At 42.9% G+C, this 12,954-nt stretch overlaps 1 protein-coding gene across 10 annotated transcripts in view; it reads right to left on the reverse strand.

Annotated features, from left to right (window-relative positions):
• ARID1B (AT-rich interaction domain 1B) overlaps positions 1–12,954 on the reverse strand; it is a 412,984-nt gene that overhangs the window by 17,947 nt on the left and 382,083 nt on the right. For 8 of the 10 annotated variants that reach the window (XM_087425097.1, XM_087425098.1, XM_087425095.1 and 5 more), the window contains 3 exons: positions 8,875–9,084; positions 5,907–6,111; positions 128–266 (listed from right to left, as the gene is read on the reverse strand). In XM_087425097.1, the coding sequence (XP_087281223.1) occupies positions 128–266; positions 5,907–6,111; positions 8,875–9,084 (554 nt within the window). The remainder of the gene's footprint in view (positions 1–127; positions 267–5,906; positions 6,112–8,874; positions 9,085–12,954) is intronic. The other 2 variants (XM_087425096.1, XM_087425101.1) reach the window with 1 other exon arrangement.

The raw sequence follows: 12,954 nt of genomic DNA on the forward strand, positions 1-12,954 counted from the left end.
GTAGTAATCAACATTGAAAAACTCACTGGGGAATACCATTTCTTCTCTCTATCAAGTTTGCTCCAGAAAGTTAAAAGGCAGACAAATCTGATGTTTTAGAATGGCTCACACAGTTCTTTCCACATACCTTCCACCTTGCATTGGGGTCATCTGTCCATGAGGGGTGGAGGCTGGAGTAGGTGGCTTCAGGTCACCTGGAACCTCTGCCATTGAATTACTGCCAGTTGACTGAGGGGTCTGTGGACCTTGCAAGGATCCTGAGTTAGCTGACAGTAGTAAGTACCAAGAGAAAATGGGGAAAAAACAGAGATTATCAAAATAAGGTCATCTTTGCTAGCAATAACAAAAAGAAAAGGAAAGAAAATAAGACACCATCTTATTAGAAATAGTAACAGTATCCACTGCTGGTAACAGTGTAGTAATATTAGTTGCTCTTATGTTTATTTTAATTGAGGTATAGTTGACATATAACATTATATTCGTTTCAAGTGTACAATGTAATAATTCAATATTTGTATATACTGCAAAGTGATGACCACAATAATTCTAGTTAACATCCATCACCATAGTAGTTACACTTTTTTTTCTTGTGTCGAAAACTATTCTTACATTGTTTACAGTGAAAATTACTAAAGGTTTTTTTTAGTAAACTTTGGCAACATACTTCATTTGTGAGCCCTAAAACATATTTATACCTTTTGACTGGGTACTTGCTTTCCTGGGTATTTATTCCAAAAAAAAAATTATCTAATATAAAAAAGGTTTTAGGCAGAAAAACATTTATTTCAGTATTGTTTATATTGCAGATAATCTAAATGTCTTGAGAATAAGGAAAAATGGGGTGATAACTTTGGTATATCAATTTACTAGACTACTGTGCTGTTTTAGAAAAAAATTAGAAAAATTAGTTCTGAGTCTTAGGCAATGAGAAATGTTTAAGTTGAAAAGCAATGACACAAATTAATAATGAGCCTTATATCATTTCAATACCTTCGCAATGTCTGGATGTGTCTATGCTCTGTTGTTAACAGCCATTTTTGGAGCTATGAAATCAGATTTATTATTACAAAACATAAGTCATACTGGTTTGGAGTTCTGTAATGTCATTATCAGAGTTCTAAGATTTGGCTTTAACTATAATTATATTATAATAACAGAGCTCAGAATTGAGCAGGTTTTTTCAAAACTTAAGTAGGATTCTTAATTTTTAATTAAAAAAATTAACCTCACCGTATAGGAAAAACATAATATTTTAAGGGCTCCTGCTTCATCATTGACCCAAGTCCTTAGCATGTTAGGTGTTCAACAGATATTGGTTTCATTTATTAATCACTTATTGAATAAATAATGTGTTTACTATAGTGTGGACTCTTTTCTGCACCTGGATACCCCAGTGTGCTACATCGGCAAAAAAGACAAAATTCCTTGCCCTCATGCAGTTTACAATAAATACTTTCACAACTGCAACAAACGACAGATCTACTGGCTGCTTGGTAAATAATAATATCACCTCTGTTATTATCTATAGTTCTTTTCCTATGAAGTTCCCAAGGCTTACTACAATGATCACCACCCACAGTTTATTTTAGAGGAAACAGTTAAATCCCTAGAGGTTAGAGAGGTGCTATGAAGGAGTCAGAAATGGAAAAGAGCCCATCACTTCTTCTCAGAAACTCTCAGCTGAACAAAGATATCTCTAGCAAGATCAGGTCGGCCAGGTCCTGACCTGGTCCGAAATGAATACTGATGACTGGCCAACAGTGCTGTGCATTCTGTATATCACCTCCCCTGGGTACCCAGGACTAGAGTGACTCGGGGAAATTCTCAGAGACATAGAGAAGATTTACTTTTTTTTTTTTTTGGTGAGGAAGACTGGCCCTGAGCTAACATCTGTTGCCAATCTTCCTCTTTTTGCTTGAAGAAGTTTGTCCCTGAGCTAACTAACATCTGTGCCAATCTTCCTCTATTTTGTATGTGGGATGCTGCCACAGTATGGCTTGATGAGCGGTGTGTAGGTCTGCGCCTGGGATCTGAACCCATGAACGTGGGCCGCCGAAGGGGAGTGAGCGAACTTAACCACTATGCCACCAGGCCAGCCCCAAGGGAAGACTTACTTTTAATGGAGATATCTTTTCAGACGTAAATATCTTAAAAGGAAAACTTACAAACTCACGCTTATTTTGGTGAGTCCCTAGAAATGCATATTAAAAAAGTAAATGTAATCAAAGAAAAAAGTAGAGTCTTTCATAAATATGTAAGGATACTCCTACAGACATGACTACCCTATAGAGCTGGCAGGAGAAATAACTGGCTTCTTAAATCGAGGCCCAGACCACACAGCAGCATGTATGGCTCCTCGAAAACATAGCGCGCAAAGCTGGGATTTCAGAATGACCCTTATTTACAAGTATTCACATTTACAGCTAATAAAAAAAAAAAAGGAAAAATTCTTCCCTCTTGCCAGTGTTTTTTCCTTTCCTTTCAGGAAAAAAAATGAATGCAACCTCTTGAAGCTCCATTAATAGAGGAGGCTGGCACGCTCTCTAGGATATCCCTACCTTTTGCCAGAAGCTACAAATGTATACTCGAAAGTAAACAATGGAAAGGTTACTGAAGGTTAAGTACATTCACACACTTCAGACGGTACAGCCAGACTCCTAGCTGGGAAGATAATTTACACAGCAAGAACCTGGTGCCCTAGTTCTGGCTGGGGTGGCGGGAGGCAGAGTGGGGAGGAAGAAGAGTGGCTGATAGGTCCCAGGTCTACAGTGACTAGGGGTCACCCAGAGGGCACCTTTGTTTATAACCCGAGCCCCTTTCTCATTTATCTTCCACTGAGGATTCCCTGGTTGGATCCATGACAGGTTTTGTGACATCACCTGTCAGCTAATAATAGAAATGCAGTCAGCCACCTGCCAGCAAAGACGGGTGGGTTTTTGGTTACAGACCTATTAATTGAATGTGGGGCTTCCTTGCCCCTCCCCTGCCGCCCTCCTCCCAGCCGGGACCCCTCCCCTGCCCCCACTCGGGTTTACAGGCTGCCCAGGCCACCTGGGGAGGCGACTCCTGTGGCTGTTCATTAGACCTCCACAAACTTTCACAGCTTTATTATAACGAGATCCCCACTGGCACCTTCAAGATGCAACCGTGGCCCCAGGCCTTGCCCAGGTTTCATTCACGAACCTTCTTTGGCTGACTTGCTCTAGTCACTGGAGGACAGACCTGGGTCTCTGCATGAGAACCACACAGCCACCCAACAGCGAAGATGGGGATGTATCCCCAAGGGCTAGGGGGTTACACCTCCCAGGTTGACAGAATTGAATTTCAGATCCATATCAGCCACATCAAATCAAAACTGGGGTACAGATGGATGGCTTAGAATGCTCTCAGAATATAGGCAAATGATCTAGGTTTAAGTTGGTTCAGAGTTGGCCATGTAAAAAACCAATCTTGAATGTTCCTTAGGAATCTTTTAGTTTAATTTGCTTGGATGTGCTGGTAAGAAATAAACTATAATTATGTTCTTACGAGAAAAATTGACTTCAAAGAACACAAATTTTGGCTGAAAATTAGTTTTAAAAAATTTTGTAGTAGACGAGACCTTGACATGGCAAATTGTTGGGAATAATTTTTTTCCCTTCGTTGACAATAAAAATGTTTCCGAGACACTTTCCTTAGTGATAGTTCTGGAATCAGAGAGGCCACTGATTCATGGATGCTAGGGATGCCTGGCTTTTGGTTATGGGCCAATGTTACGGCCCCACTGACCATCCGTGAGTCTGTCTGGCTGAGCAGTGTGTCTGAGCAGTGCAGAGAACGCGGAAGGCAAGCAGATCGGCCCTCGTGCCCTCCTCGAGCTGCCCTCTGGGCCGCGCCCCGACTAAGCGGCTACGCTCAGGAAGCTCTCCTTCCATTGCTTCCTGTTTCACAGGACTCGGGCTTCATCTGGACCACAGGGAAGACTGTGTTAACAGAAGTGCATTTGCAATCTGAGCTCTTTTGTGCAGTTAAAAAGATAATGTTGCCATAAAAATGGCAGTTTGAAAAAAAGGGAAAAAGGAAAGAGCTGACTGTTAAGAGAACAGGTCCTAGACTTCCGAAGGATCTACACATCAGCGGGATTTCTTGTACTGAAGCTGACGCACACTGGGAGAGCTATTCTCCATACAGAAGTGCGGACCATTCAGTGACACGAGTGCTTTCCTGGCAAATAAAACATACCTTCAGATCTTTGCAGACATCGCCACTTTGGTCCCTACACCCCACTGGGTTTTTATTTAGGAAAAATAGTTTCTGAGCTGTTCATAGGCAGCTTGTGTTACTCTGTGAACTGAATGTAGTGTTGTGAGATTTTTAAAATTAGATTTCACAGTTTTTAAGGTGCACCGTAACTGGCAAAGGCTCTGAATCTGGAAGGGTGGGGTTAGAGAGGAGGATTTCCACTTGTACTTAGAACTGGCAGATATAACTCTAGGTGTATTCACTACCAGTGCACGTTGGACCTAAATAATATTTATGTGCGATCCCTTGATGAGCGACCTCAGGTATTAGCACTGCCATCCAGATGGCAGCCAGAGGAAATAATTAAAAGGGAAACGACTTCTTTGTTTGGCTCATAGATACCAAACCTTTGTATAAACCTTTGACCTATTACAAAGGTACGTCAAACACAAGCAGAAGAGTATGGTGGGCACAGGTGAAAGCCTAGAGCCAGATGCCCCAGTGAGAACCCAGCTCGCTCCTCCACTCACTATCGATGTGACTTTGGGCCAGTTATTTAGAATTCACGTGCTTTAGTTTTCTCATGGATTTTAAACAGCACCTGTATCACAGGCCTGATATGAAGCTTAAATGATAAAGCACTTAGAAAAGCGCCCAGCTCACTGTAAGTGCTCAGGACATACTGGCAATTAGCTATGATCATCTGATCCCAGAAGAAGCCTGGGCGATGCAAGGCGGCAGGTACGACCAGCCCCACCTCGTACACGGGACAGCACGGGTAACTGCTGACCATCACAGGGCTTGGAAGTGGCCAGAAACAGACAGGAGAAGGGTTGAGTGAGGTCACCTGAGTGAGGTCACCACCCAGAACTAAGGCTGACACAAGTTTCTTCCCATCTCTAATATCGTATTTATCAGAATATAATGATTTAGTAATTTCAAATGTGAAACACTCCAGGTAGAATGAAGGCTAGCAGGAGAGCCGAAGGAACGGCAGGGTCTCCACAGTTGAGCGGAGAGAGAGGAGAGAAGGCAGGCATCATTAACTGGTTTTGCTTATGAGAATTTAGGTGAACCCCATGACCCCTAAGTAGTATTCCTAAGACTTCTGACCTCTGGGTCAAAGCTAACTGGACCACCCTGTCTCAGAAGCAGGGCCGCGTAGACTTTTACCGTGACAGTTTGCTGAATTCCCTAAAAGTGAGAACTTGCTGGGCAGGGGACAGTAAAAACAAAGTCCAAGTGCCATTTTGCTAACATACAAATCTGAGTGTCCTTGACAAAGGAGAGCTGGCAGGAGCTAGCTGTTAGAGCTGCAGGCGGCGTTTTCCAGTAGTGCAAAAGTGTGAGCACAGCTTAATGGGGATGCTTATTTTGACAGAGTTAGATGGAACATTATAAAATACTTGTATAAGGAAGAAAGGTACATAGCTCAGAATTCCAAAGTCTATTTTGACTAAATAAGGTAAAGTAAAAGAATGGTGCCTTCAACATCCCAGATTTTATTCTCTCTTAAGCACTGCCAACGGGCGTCCAGCGATACAGAGCACAACCAAACGCCCCTTCCTCTCCAAGATCCCACGTTCTCCGATAGCTTTACTGCCAAGTGGCCTCCTCAGAGCCTCCGGGCGGCCGTGCGGGCGCCTGGGCTTTTCCAGGACAGCAACTGCAGCGCTGCCACTTACCAGGAGAGGGCGGCTGGAGCTTGGGCTGTTTCTTGGTCTCCCCGCTGCTGAAGACTTCCGGCGGGGGCTCCTCCCCGCGCTCGATCTTGCACTCAAAGGCGAACAGGTACTGAATATACTGCTTTTTCAGGGAGCTCGCCGCACTGCTGGAAGTGCCAACATTGAGGTTGGTTGCCAGCTCACGCCACTTCTTGTTTTTATTAACCTAGCAAAAAAATGGCAGGATCGTTGGTTTGCAGCAAAGTGGCTTGTTTAAAGCCGGGAGACAAAGAAAGCACTTAATGCCCTGGTTTACTTTTATTTTTTTCATTCGCCTCTTTTAACTAATGCTCATTACCCCCACTCCGTAGTGCACAGACAGCATTTACAGTTATAAAACCATTAAGGAACCTGCTGATAGCTACATAAAAAGCCCGCTCGTTGAGATTCTTCTGCCTGGTGCATCTCTTAATGCCTCCACTCTTCCAGAGCTGGTGCTGCTCCGGAGCCAGCGATTTCTCTCTGAGCAAATGTACACTCTCGCTCACACTCCTCCCCGTCCCACCTCTAATTTAAAAAAAGGGCGTCTAAAAACTAATTTAAAAAGCAATAACAGAACTATTTTGCAATTTAAGTGTTTGAGCCTTGATATGAAACACCATGTTTTCTTCCAAGAGCCGCAAGCTTGCAGAACGATGAGCCGTAATTCCGGCCCACGTCCATCCTCTCGGAGGAGGCTTTCTCGTGGTGTTGGGCAAAGGCGAAACTCGTTGCCTATGCGAATGAGGCCTCTGACCAAATGACCCCAACTTAAGAGCCCGGCCTGCGGAGGCACCCGTGGGCTTGCAAAGGGGCAGGGGCACAAGGGACTGTCCAGTATTCCCACTTACAGTCAGGCTGGAGGGAACACAACTGCAAAAGGAGAAGAGAAAAAAGGAAAGAAATCCTGAAACGTTACATAGGGATTTGAGGCATTAATTTAACTTTTTGATTCCCACTTGGGAACAGAGTTACCCAAGGGTGAACACACGAAGGAAACGAGAAGACCTGCAAATACAGGGGGAGCACGTTGTTCCTGTGTTCAGGAGTATAAGAATTAAGGGGACAGTGGTTTTTAAGGAAATGTTCAGTTTCTGGATTCAGACTTTCTCACAAAGCTCTTTAAGTCCATTTACTTGGGACTAAAGGGGGCATGACAGACAAACCACGGAATGCTCCCGGAAATGCTTAATGCCCCCTTCGGCACTTAACGCCCAGCTGCAACAAGCGGGCCTGTGAGCTGCTTCAGAGAAGGTAAGCAGAGCGCTGCCCGGGACGCCCTGAAGAGCAGGGCTTCCAGCTGCTCTATGCATGGCTGCAGCACCTGCCCCAGCGCATCCGATGGCCTCCAGGTAGAGATCAAGACGGGGTGCGGGCAACGATGTCGCCAGGGGACTCACCACTGTCAATCACAGCTACGTTCAAGTGACCCTGTTAGTGAGGCCAGCAAAGCGCCTGGCTGGCAGACCCAACTTGGTAACACACTCTGCTGAGAGTCAAAGGAGAGAGTGCAGTCTCTCCACTTCCAAGATGGGCGAGACCCAACTGTTCCAGTGTCCCAGGGACTCTAAAAAACCTATGTCAGGGGGTCTAGGTGCAGCGGGGAAAGGTCAGGGGAAAGGTGTGCATCTCGATCTCTCCCTCCGCTGACCACCATTCACACTGGTCTGTACCATATGATTTACCACCTGATTACTCAAAGCCTTGAATCAAGCTCTAATTGTCTCAGTGGTAGATCTCAGGCCCCTGGTGGGATGGGGCACCTCAGGAGGGCTGAGAACAAAGGCTTCTCCTGCATCCCCCAGAGCTGCAAAGCACCAAGACCAAGGGGGCCCTCAGGGACACTTGAGGATTAGATGCCTCACCCTTGGATGGTTAGTGACCCTCGAGTGCAGGGTGCCACACTGCATATGAGACCACCTGGGGCCCATCTCCTTCCACTGATCTGGATAGGAGCCCAGGTACTGCCGGGTTTTTAAAAGCTCCCCAGGTGATTCTAACGGATAGCCAGGCCTGAGAACGACGGTAGATGGGAGGAGCACGCGTCCTGGAAATCAGACAGACCTGGCCCTGTCACCTACCCTGAGAGTCCCTGGACCACAACATGACTGTACTTCATTTTGTTACAGTTTCCTCGTGTCTTCTTTGGGGCTGACAAGCCCTGCATTTTATGAGTATTTGGAAAAACAAAGGCAACAACAAATGGGGAGCCCAGCACCCAGTGAGCACTCACACGTTAGTACCTTTTCCCTGTGTCTAATGCAGGACACGTACATACAAACTAGACTCTACACTAAAACAGGGCGGGGCGAGGGTGAGGAAAGCATGGCGCCCACGTACAAAACTCAAGGGGTACTCACTCTGAGAGCCAAGTCAAGCCACCTGTACAACCTTGAAAATGAGCGTCCTGAAATTCTGCACCCCTGGTGCCGCTCCTGCCCCCCAGTCCCAGCCCTGCAGAAAAATGAGACCACTGACCCTCTTATTGCACAGGTCTCGAGGACATGGTTCTAGAAGTACGACTTAGTTTTCTTGATACATTGCTCTGGATGGAGGACAACAGTGAATATGATTTATATCTGATTGAGACAATTAATTCAGTCATTTGCAAAACATTTCTGGAGTATTTACTAGGAAATTTTGGCAGATTCCACAGAATTCTAGAGCTGCCAGGAAACCTAAAGAAAAATCTGGCCCAAATGTCTCATTTTACAGGTGAGGAAATTGAGGTCCATATAAATGACCTGCCATGGTCACACTGAGAGTTGATGGTAGAGCCGGGGTCGCCAGCCCCAATGCTCTCCCCCTGCAGCCCACAAACATAGATCCAGTAACGGTGACTTTCCCACAGGCTTAGCTTTTCCTCTGTGAGAAAAAATCTGAGTCCAAGACAGCTGCGGTAAGAGCTTATCTCCAGCGTCCCCTTAGTCACTCACTCATTCACTCTTACCTGGGCCAAACCTCCAATCTCTTTGACGCAGACATAGAGTCGGAACAGGTCCAGAGGCTTCTTGCCCACTGCAGGCAGACTTGAGACAGGGGAGCCCCTCTCCTCCATGAAGGTAAGGTATCGGTCGACCCACAGCTTTCTCTCTGGCTCATTCCCCAACTCATACACCTTTGTGATCTTTTCCCCCGTGGTGGTGGAGGAGCTGGACTTCTAGTGCCCAGGAGGAGGAGCATTTGGAGATGGGGCACGGGTGGGCAGAGGGAAAGGGAAGAAGGTGAGAAAACAGTAATGAGCTAGCAAATACAAGAAGAGAAGAAATTCAAAAACTACCGCTATCACACAACAATTAGGAATGAAGGCTACTAGTTCAGGCACAAACTATACATTTTCTTAATTAAGAATTTACTTTGACTTTAAATAATGGGCCCAAACTCCCCCTTATATATACTTAAAAAATAAAAACAAAAACAAAAAACCTCTTTGACTTTATTGATATAAGCGTTGAATCCCAGAAGGCAAGATTCTAATGATGCCTCACATCATTTTTAAAAATAAACGGGTGCTAGATCATAGAAATTTACAGTGAATTACAGAACATTACAGTGAATTTACAATTTTTCAGGTAATATTAGAGAGCCCAAACAACTCTACTTCTCCTTGTCAAAATAAGAATGGCTAAATGTGTGTCTTCGTTAAAACTCTAAATCATATGGAGAAGAGCAAACACATGGGACTTGCTGAAAAATGGAAGGTTGTTCACCAATCATAGGCACCAGTGGTGTGGATTCTGTGCTCATTCAAGGGCTTTATAAACAAACGGCCAGCTACAGCTGTGGCATTTACTCACGAGGACCAGCTTTCCCTCCTTCAGATTTCTGGAACTTCTCTGCCTAGGTAAGAGGCTCTTAGATAAATATTTTAATAGATTTCTTAGGCAACTATGCTTTAATCAGGGAAACATGCTATTTCATACTCCCAGCGTATCTATGCGTAAATATATACATTTACTTTTATGCACATGTGTTTATGTGTCATGTGGTTTATACAGATGCTTTAATTCTTGGTCTTTTCTTTTTCTCACTATACTTGATACTAAAATGTCAAAAGTTGCAGCTTCTGCATGCCTAAAGCCCACCCTCTGGATTATGTGATCTGGGAAGGGAACGCTTTTAGTCCTACATAGCCCACCTGTATTTTTTCCTAAAAATAAAAAAAAAAACCTCTGTATCTGTAACAATATCCGTGCACTTGTAAATATTTGCAACTCCTGGGTTATTGTGCAAAATCACTTCTAAATTCTCAATAAAGATTTCCTTGGAACAAAAATTTACCTCATTTACTCATGTTTATTTACTAAGTCATCATTTGCAATGTACAGCCATTATTTTGGATGGAGTTTTTCTTAGCTCTTCCATTATACTTAGCTTAACATAATTTTAAACATATTGCTGGAATTTGGGAGATTAAATGAATGATTGCCATTGAGGTTTGATGCTACTTGTTTAGCAAACGATCCCCAATGGAAGTTGGGCCTGAGAATGAAACTAACAAAGCTGGTGAGTGGCAGCTTTCCCTCCAACTAACATGTAATTCTCCCCAGCTATTTTCACTGAAATTTTAAGCTTTCAGCATTAGAATTATTGAGGGATAAAATCTTTACATCAAATATATAAAAATGGGTGATACAGTTGATATAAATAAAAAATGTAAAGTGGTAGGATAAAAAATAGTGTGACATTTTAGAATTTACATTGATGTTGAGACTAAACTGAGGCAAAAGTCACTTAAAACTACTTTAGATCACAGCTTAAAAAATATATATATATATTCCTATGTATGTCTATATACCCATTTACATACCAGAATATGGAACACACTCTGTATTAAAATGATGTCTTTAAAATTTATTTTCCATATTCTTACACCCAAGGCATATTTGACTAGGAAAAGAAACTGTTCTAACCCATTTTATACCCCTTTCTCATCCTGATAACATTTCAGAAGCTTTGTCATCATTAATGGGGTAGTTATTACCAGGATTAAATCCTAGTATTGCAATTTTTTTCTTTTGGGGAAATACACTAAAAAAAATGGGTCCAATGCTTTTTAAAAAATGAAAATTTAAAATAAGAACATGAGGAAAAAAGCATTATCACCTAATATCATTAAAAAAAACCGAGACCAACCTCCTTCTTGCATTTCATTTGTGAAAAATTGAGACATAAGAGTTTGAGAGTCAATTTAAGGATAAGACAAATAAAAGCAATCATTTCAATTTAAAATTGCTCTGAGTAGCTCTACCAACATCCTGAATATAAGATCCAACTGCCATTTCTGGCCTGGTCCTCTCTAAACCCAACCTGGGAAGGATTCCAGAAGAAGAGTTCATCATGACCCGAGCAATGAGGTTCCAAAGTGTTTGTTCCTACTTAGGAAAGCGGGGGATTCTCGTAGCCTGAAACAGGCCTAAAACAATGCTTTATTTAGTCTGACTACACATATTTTAACTTTTTTTTACCTTTCTTTGTTAAATGAACTTAAACATCTCAATTTTTCTCATAAAATTAGAAAAACTTCATAAAAAATAGTTTTTAATAGACTGGTTTTATTTTTCATAGTTTTTAGATCTTCAGAAAAGCAGTTTTACATGGCACCGTAATGTAGGAAAATGCACCTGTATGAAAAGAAAGCCATCAGGCCTCAGTTATGTGTTGAGTCCTAGGTGAGGCCTTGCTGACGCCCACGCCCTCGTCTGAATCATCACTGTGGGCTCTAACAGTCCTCGGCGGCACCTGGTTACACAGCTCATAAAAGCATGTTTTGCATGGGATTATCTGTCTGCCCTCCACTCTTCTGACTAGACTTTAAGTTCCATGGGACTGGGTTCCTGCTGATTTTGGATTACCAACAGTGACTGCACACTGAAGGTACTTGGTAGATATTTGTTCTGAACGAACACTCAAATGGAAGAAAAAGGTCTAAAAAGTCTGGCATCAACCAAATAAGAATTAACAGCTGATTAAAATATCCTATAACCAGGATTTCAGTGAGCAAGGGGCTAAGTAAACGTGGACTCGATCTGATGAGACTGAAAGCTGAGGCGAGACTGTGCCCACAGTCAGCATCTAACACCTCCACGCCCAGCTCAAGGGCTGCTTACTGGCCAGTTACTCAAGTTAGTATATGGGTGTCTGAACAGAAAAAAAGTTCATTAGGAGAAACAAAAGCCTTAGGAAATAAAGAGTACATACTTTATCACTGATCTGGCTCAACACACACCTTTCTTGTTCATAGACATTAACTAGGATGTGACTTTTGGATAAACGTCATTATACACTTGACCCACTGACAACAGGCAAACAAACTAGTCCTGCGGGAGGATGGCTTAACTTTACCAGGTCACTAGGACCACTTCACATGGCTCCAGAGCTGTAAAAATTGTATCCTACTGCACGGAACTGTCGTGGAGGCAAGAAAAAGGAATGGAGATTGTGGAAAAGTTACAGCGAGACATTATTATGGTGCCACAAATGTTTGCCTTGCATATAATTTAATTAAGTCTATAAGTACATTTTTCCTCAAGTCTTTTAGGCAGATTTACATTGCAGCAGTCTTTACCATATGCCTGGTAATATGTGTATGTGCGTGTGTGTGTGCAAATGTTTATTTTTATTTTAGAATGTTTTCTAACAAAACAACGTTGGTCCATAGCACACTGTCAAAGCATAAAACATCTTTATCATTTAGTCCATTTCAGGCCTGCTGTTAGGCTTATTAGGGACACTAAGAGCAATTTTAAGTACAAATTGAAGTTATAGCTCAGAAAGAGCAGTTAAATATTCCTAAAATGTATATATCTGCAGTGATTTGCTAGCAGAGATAATGTGAGGTCCTTCACTACAATCTCTTTTGGTTCCCTTCCTGAATTAGCATCTCATCAAGAGGGTGACTGCTTTCTCAACACAGAGCAATTGTCTACCATCTCCCACTACCTCGAACCACAGCTTCTCTGTCCTCATCTACCACTGGCGCCAGAAGTTTGCTGGGACATTCTTAAACATAAAACGGTCATGGTTCAGG

The sequence above is a fragment of the Ceratotherium simum genome, chromosome 38 (assembly GCF_057802395.1).
Source record: "Ceratotherium simum simum isolate JZ-2026a chromosome 38, ASM5780239v1, whole genome shotgun sequence".
NCBI classification, from domain to species: domain Eukaryota; kingdom Metazoa; phylum Chordata; class Mammalia; order Perissodactyla; family Rhinocerotidae; genus Ceratotherium; species Ceratotherium simum.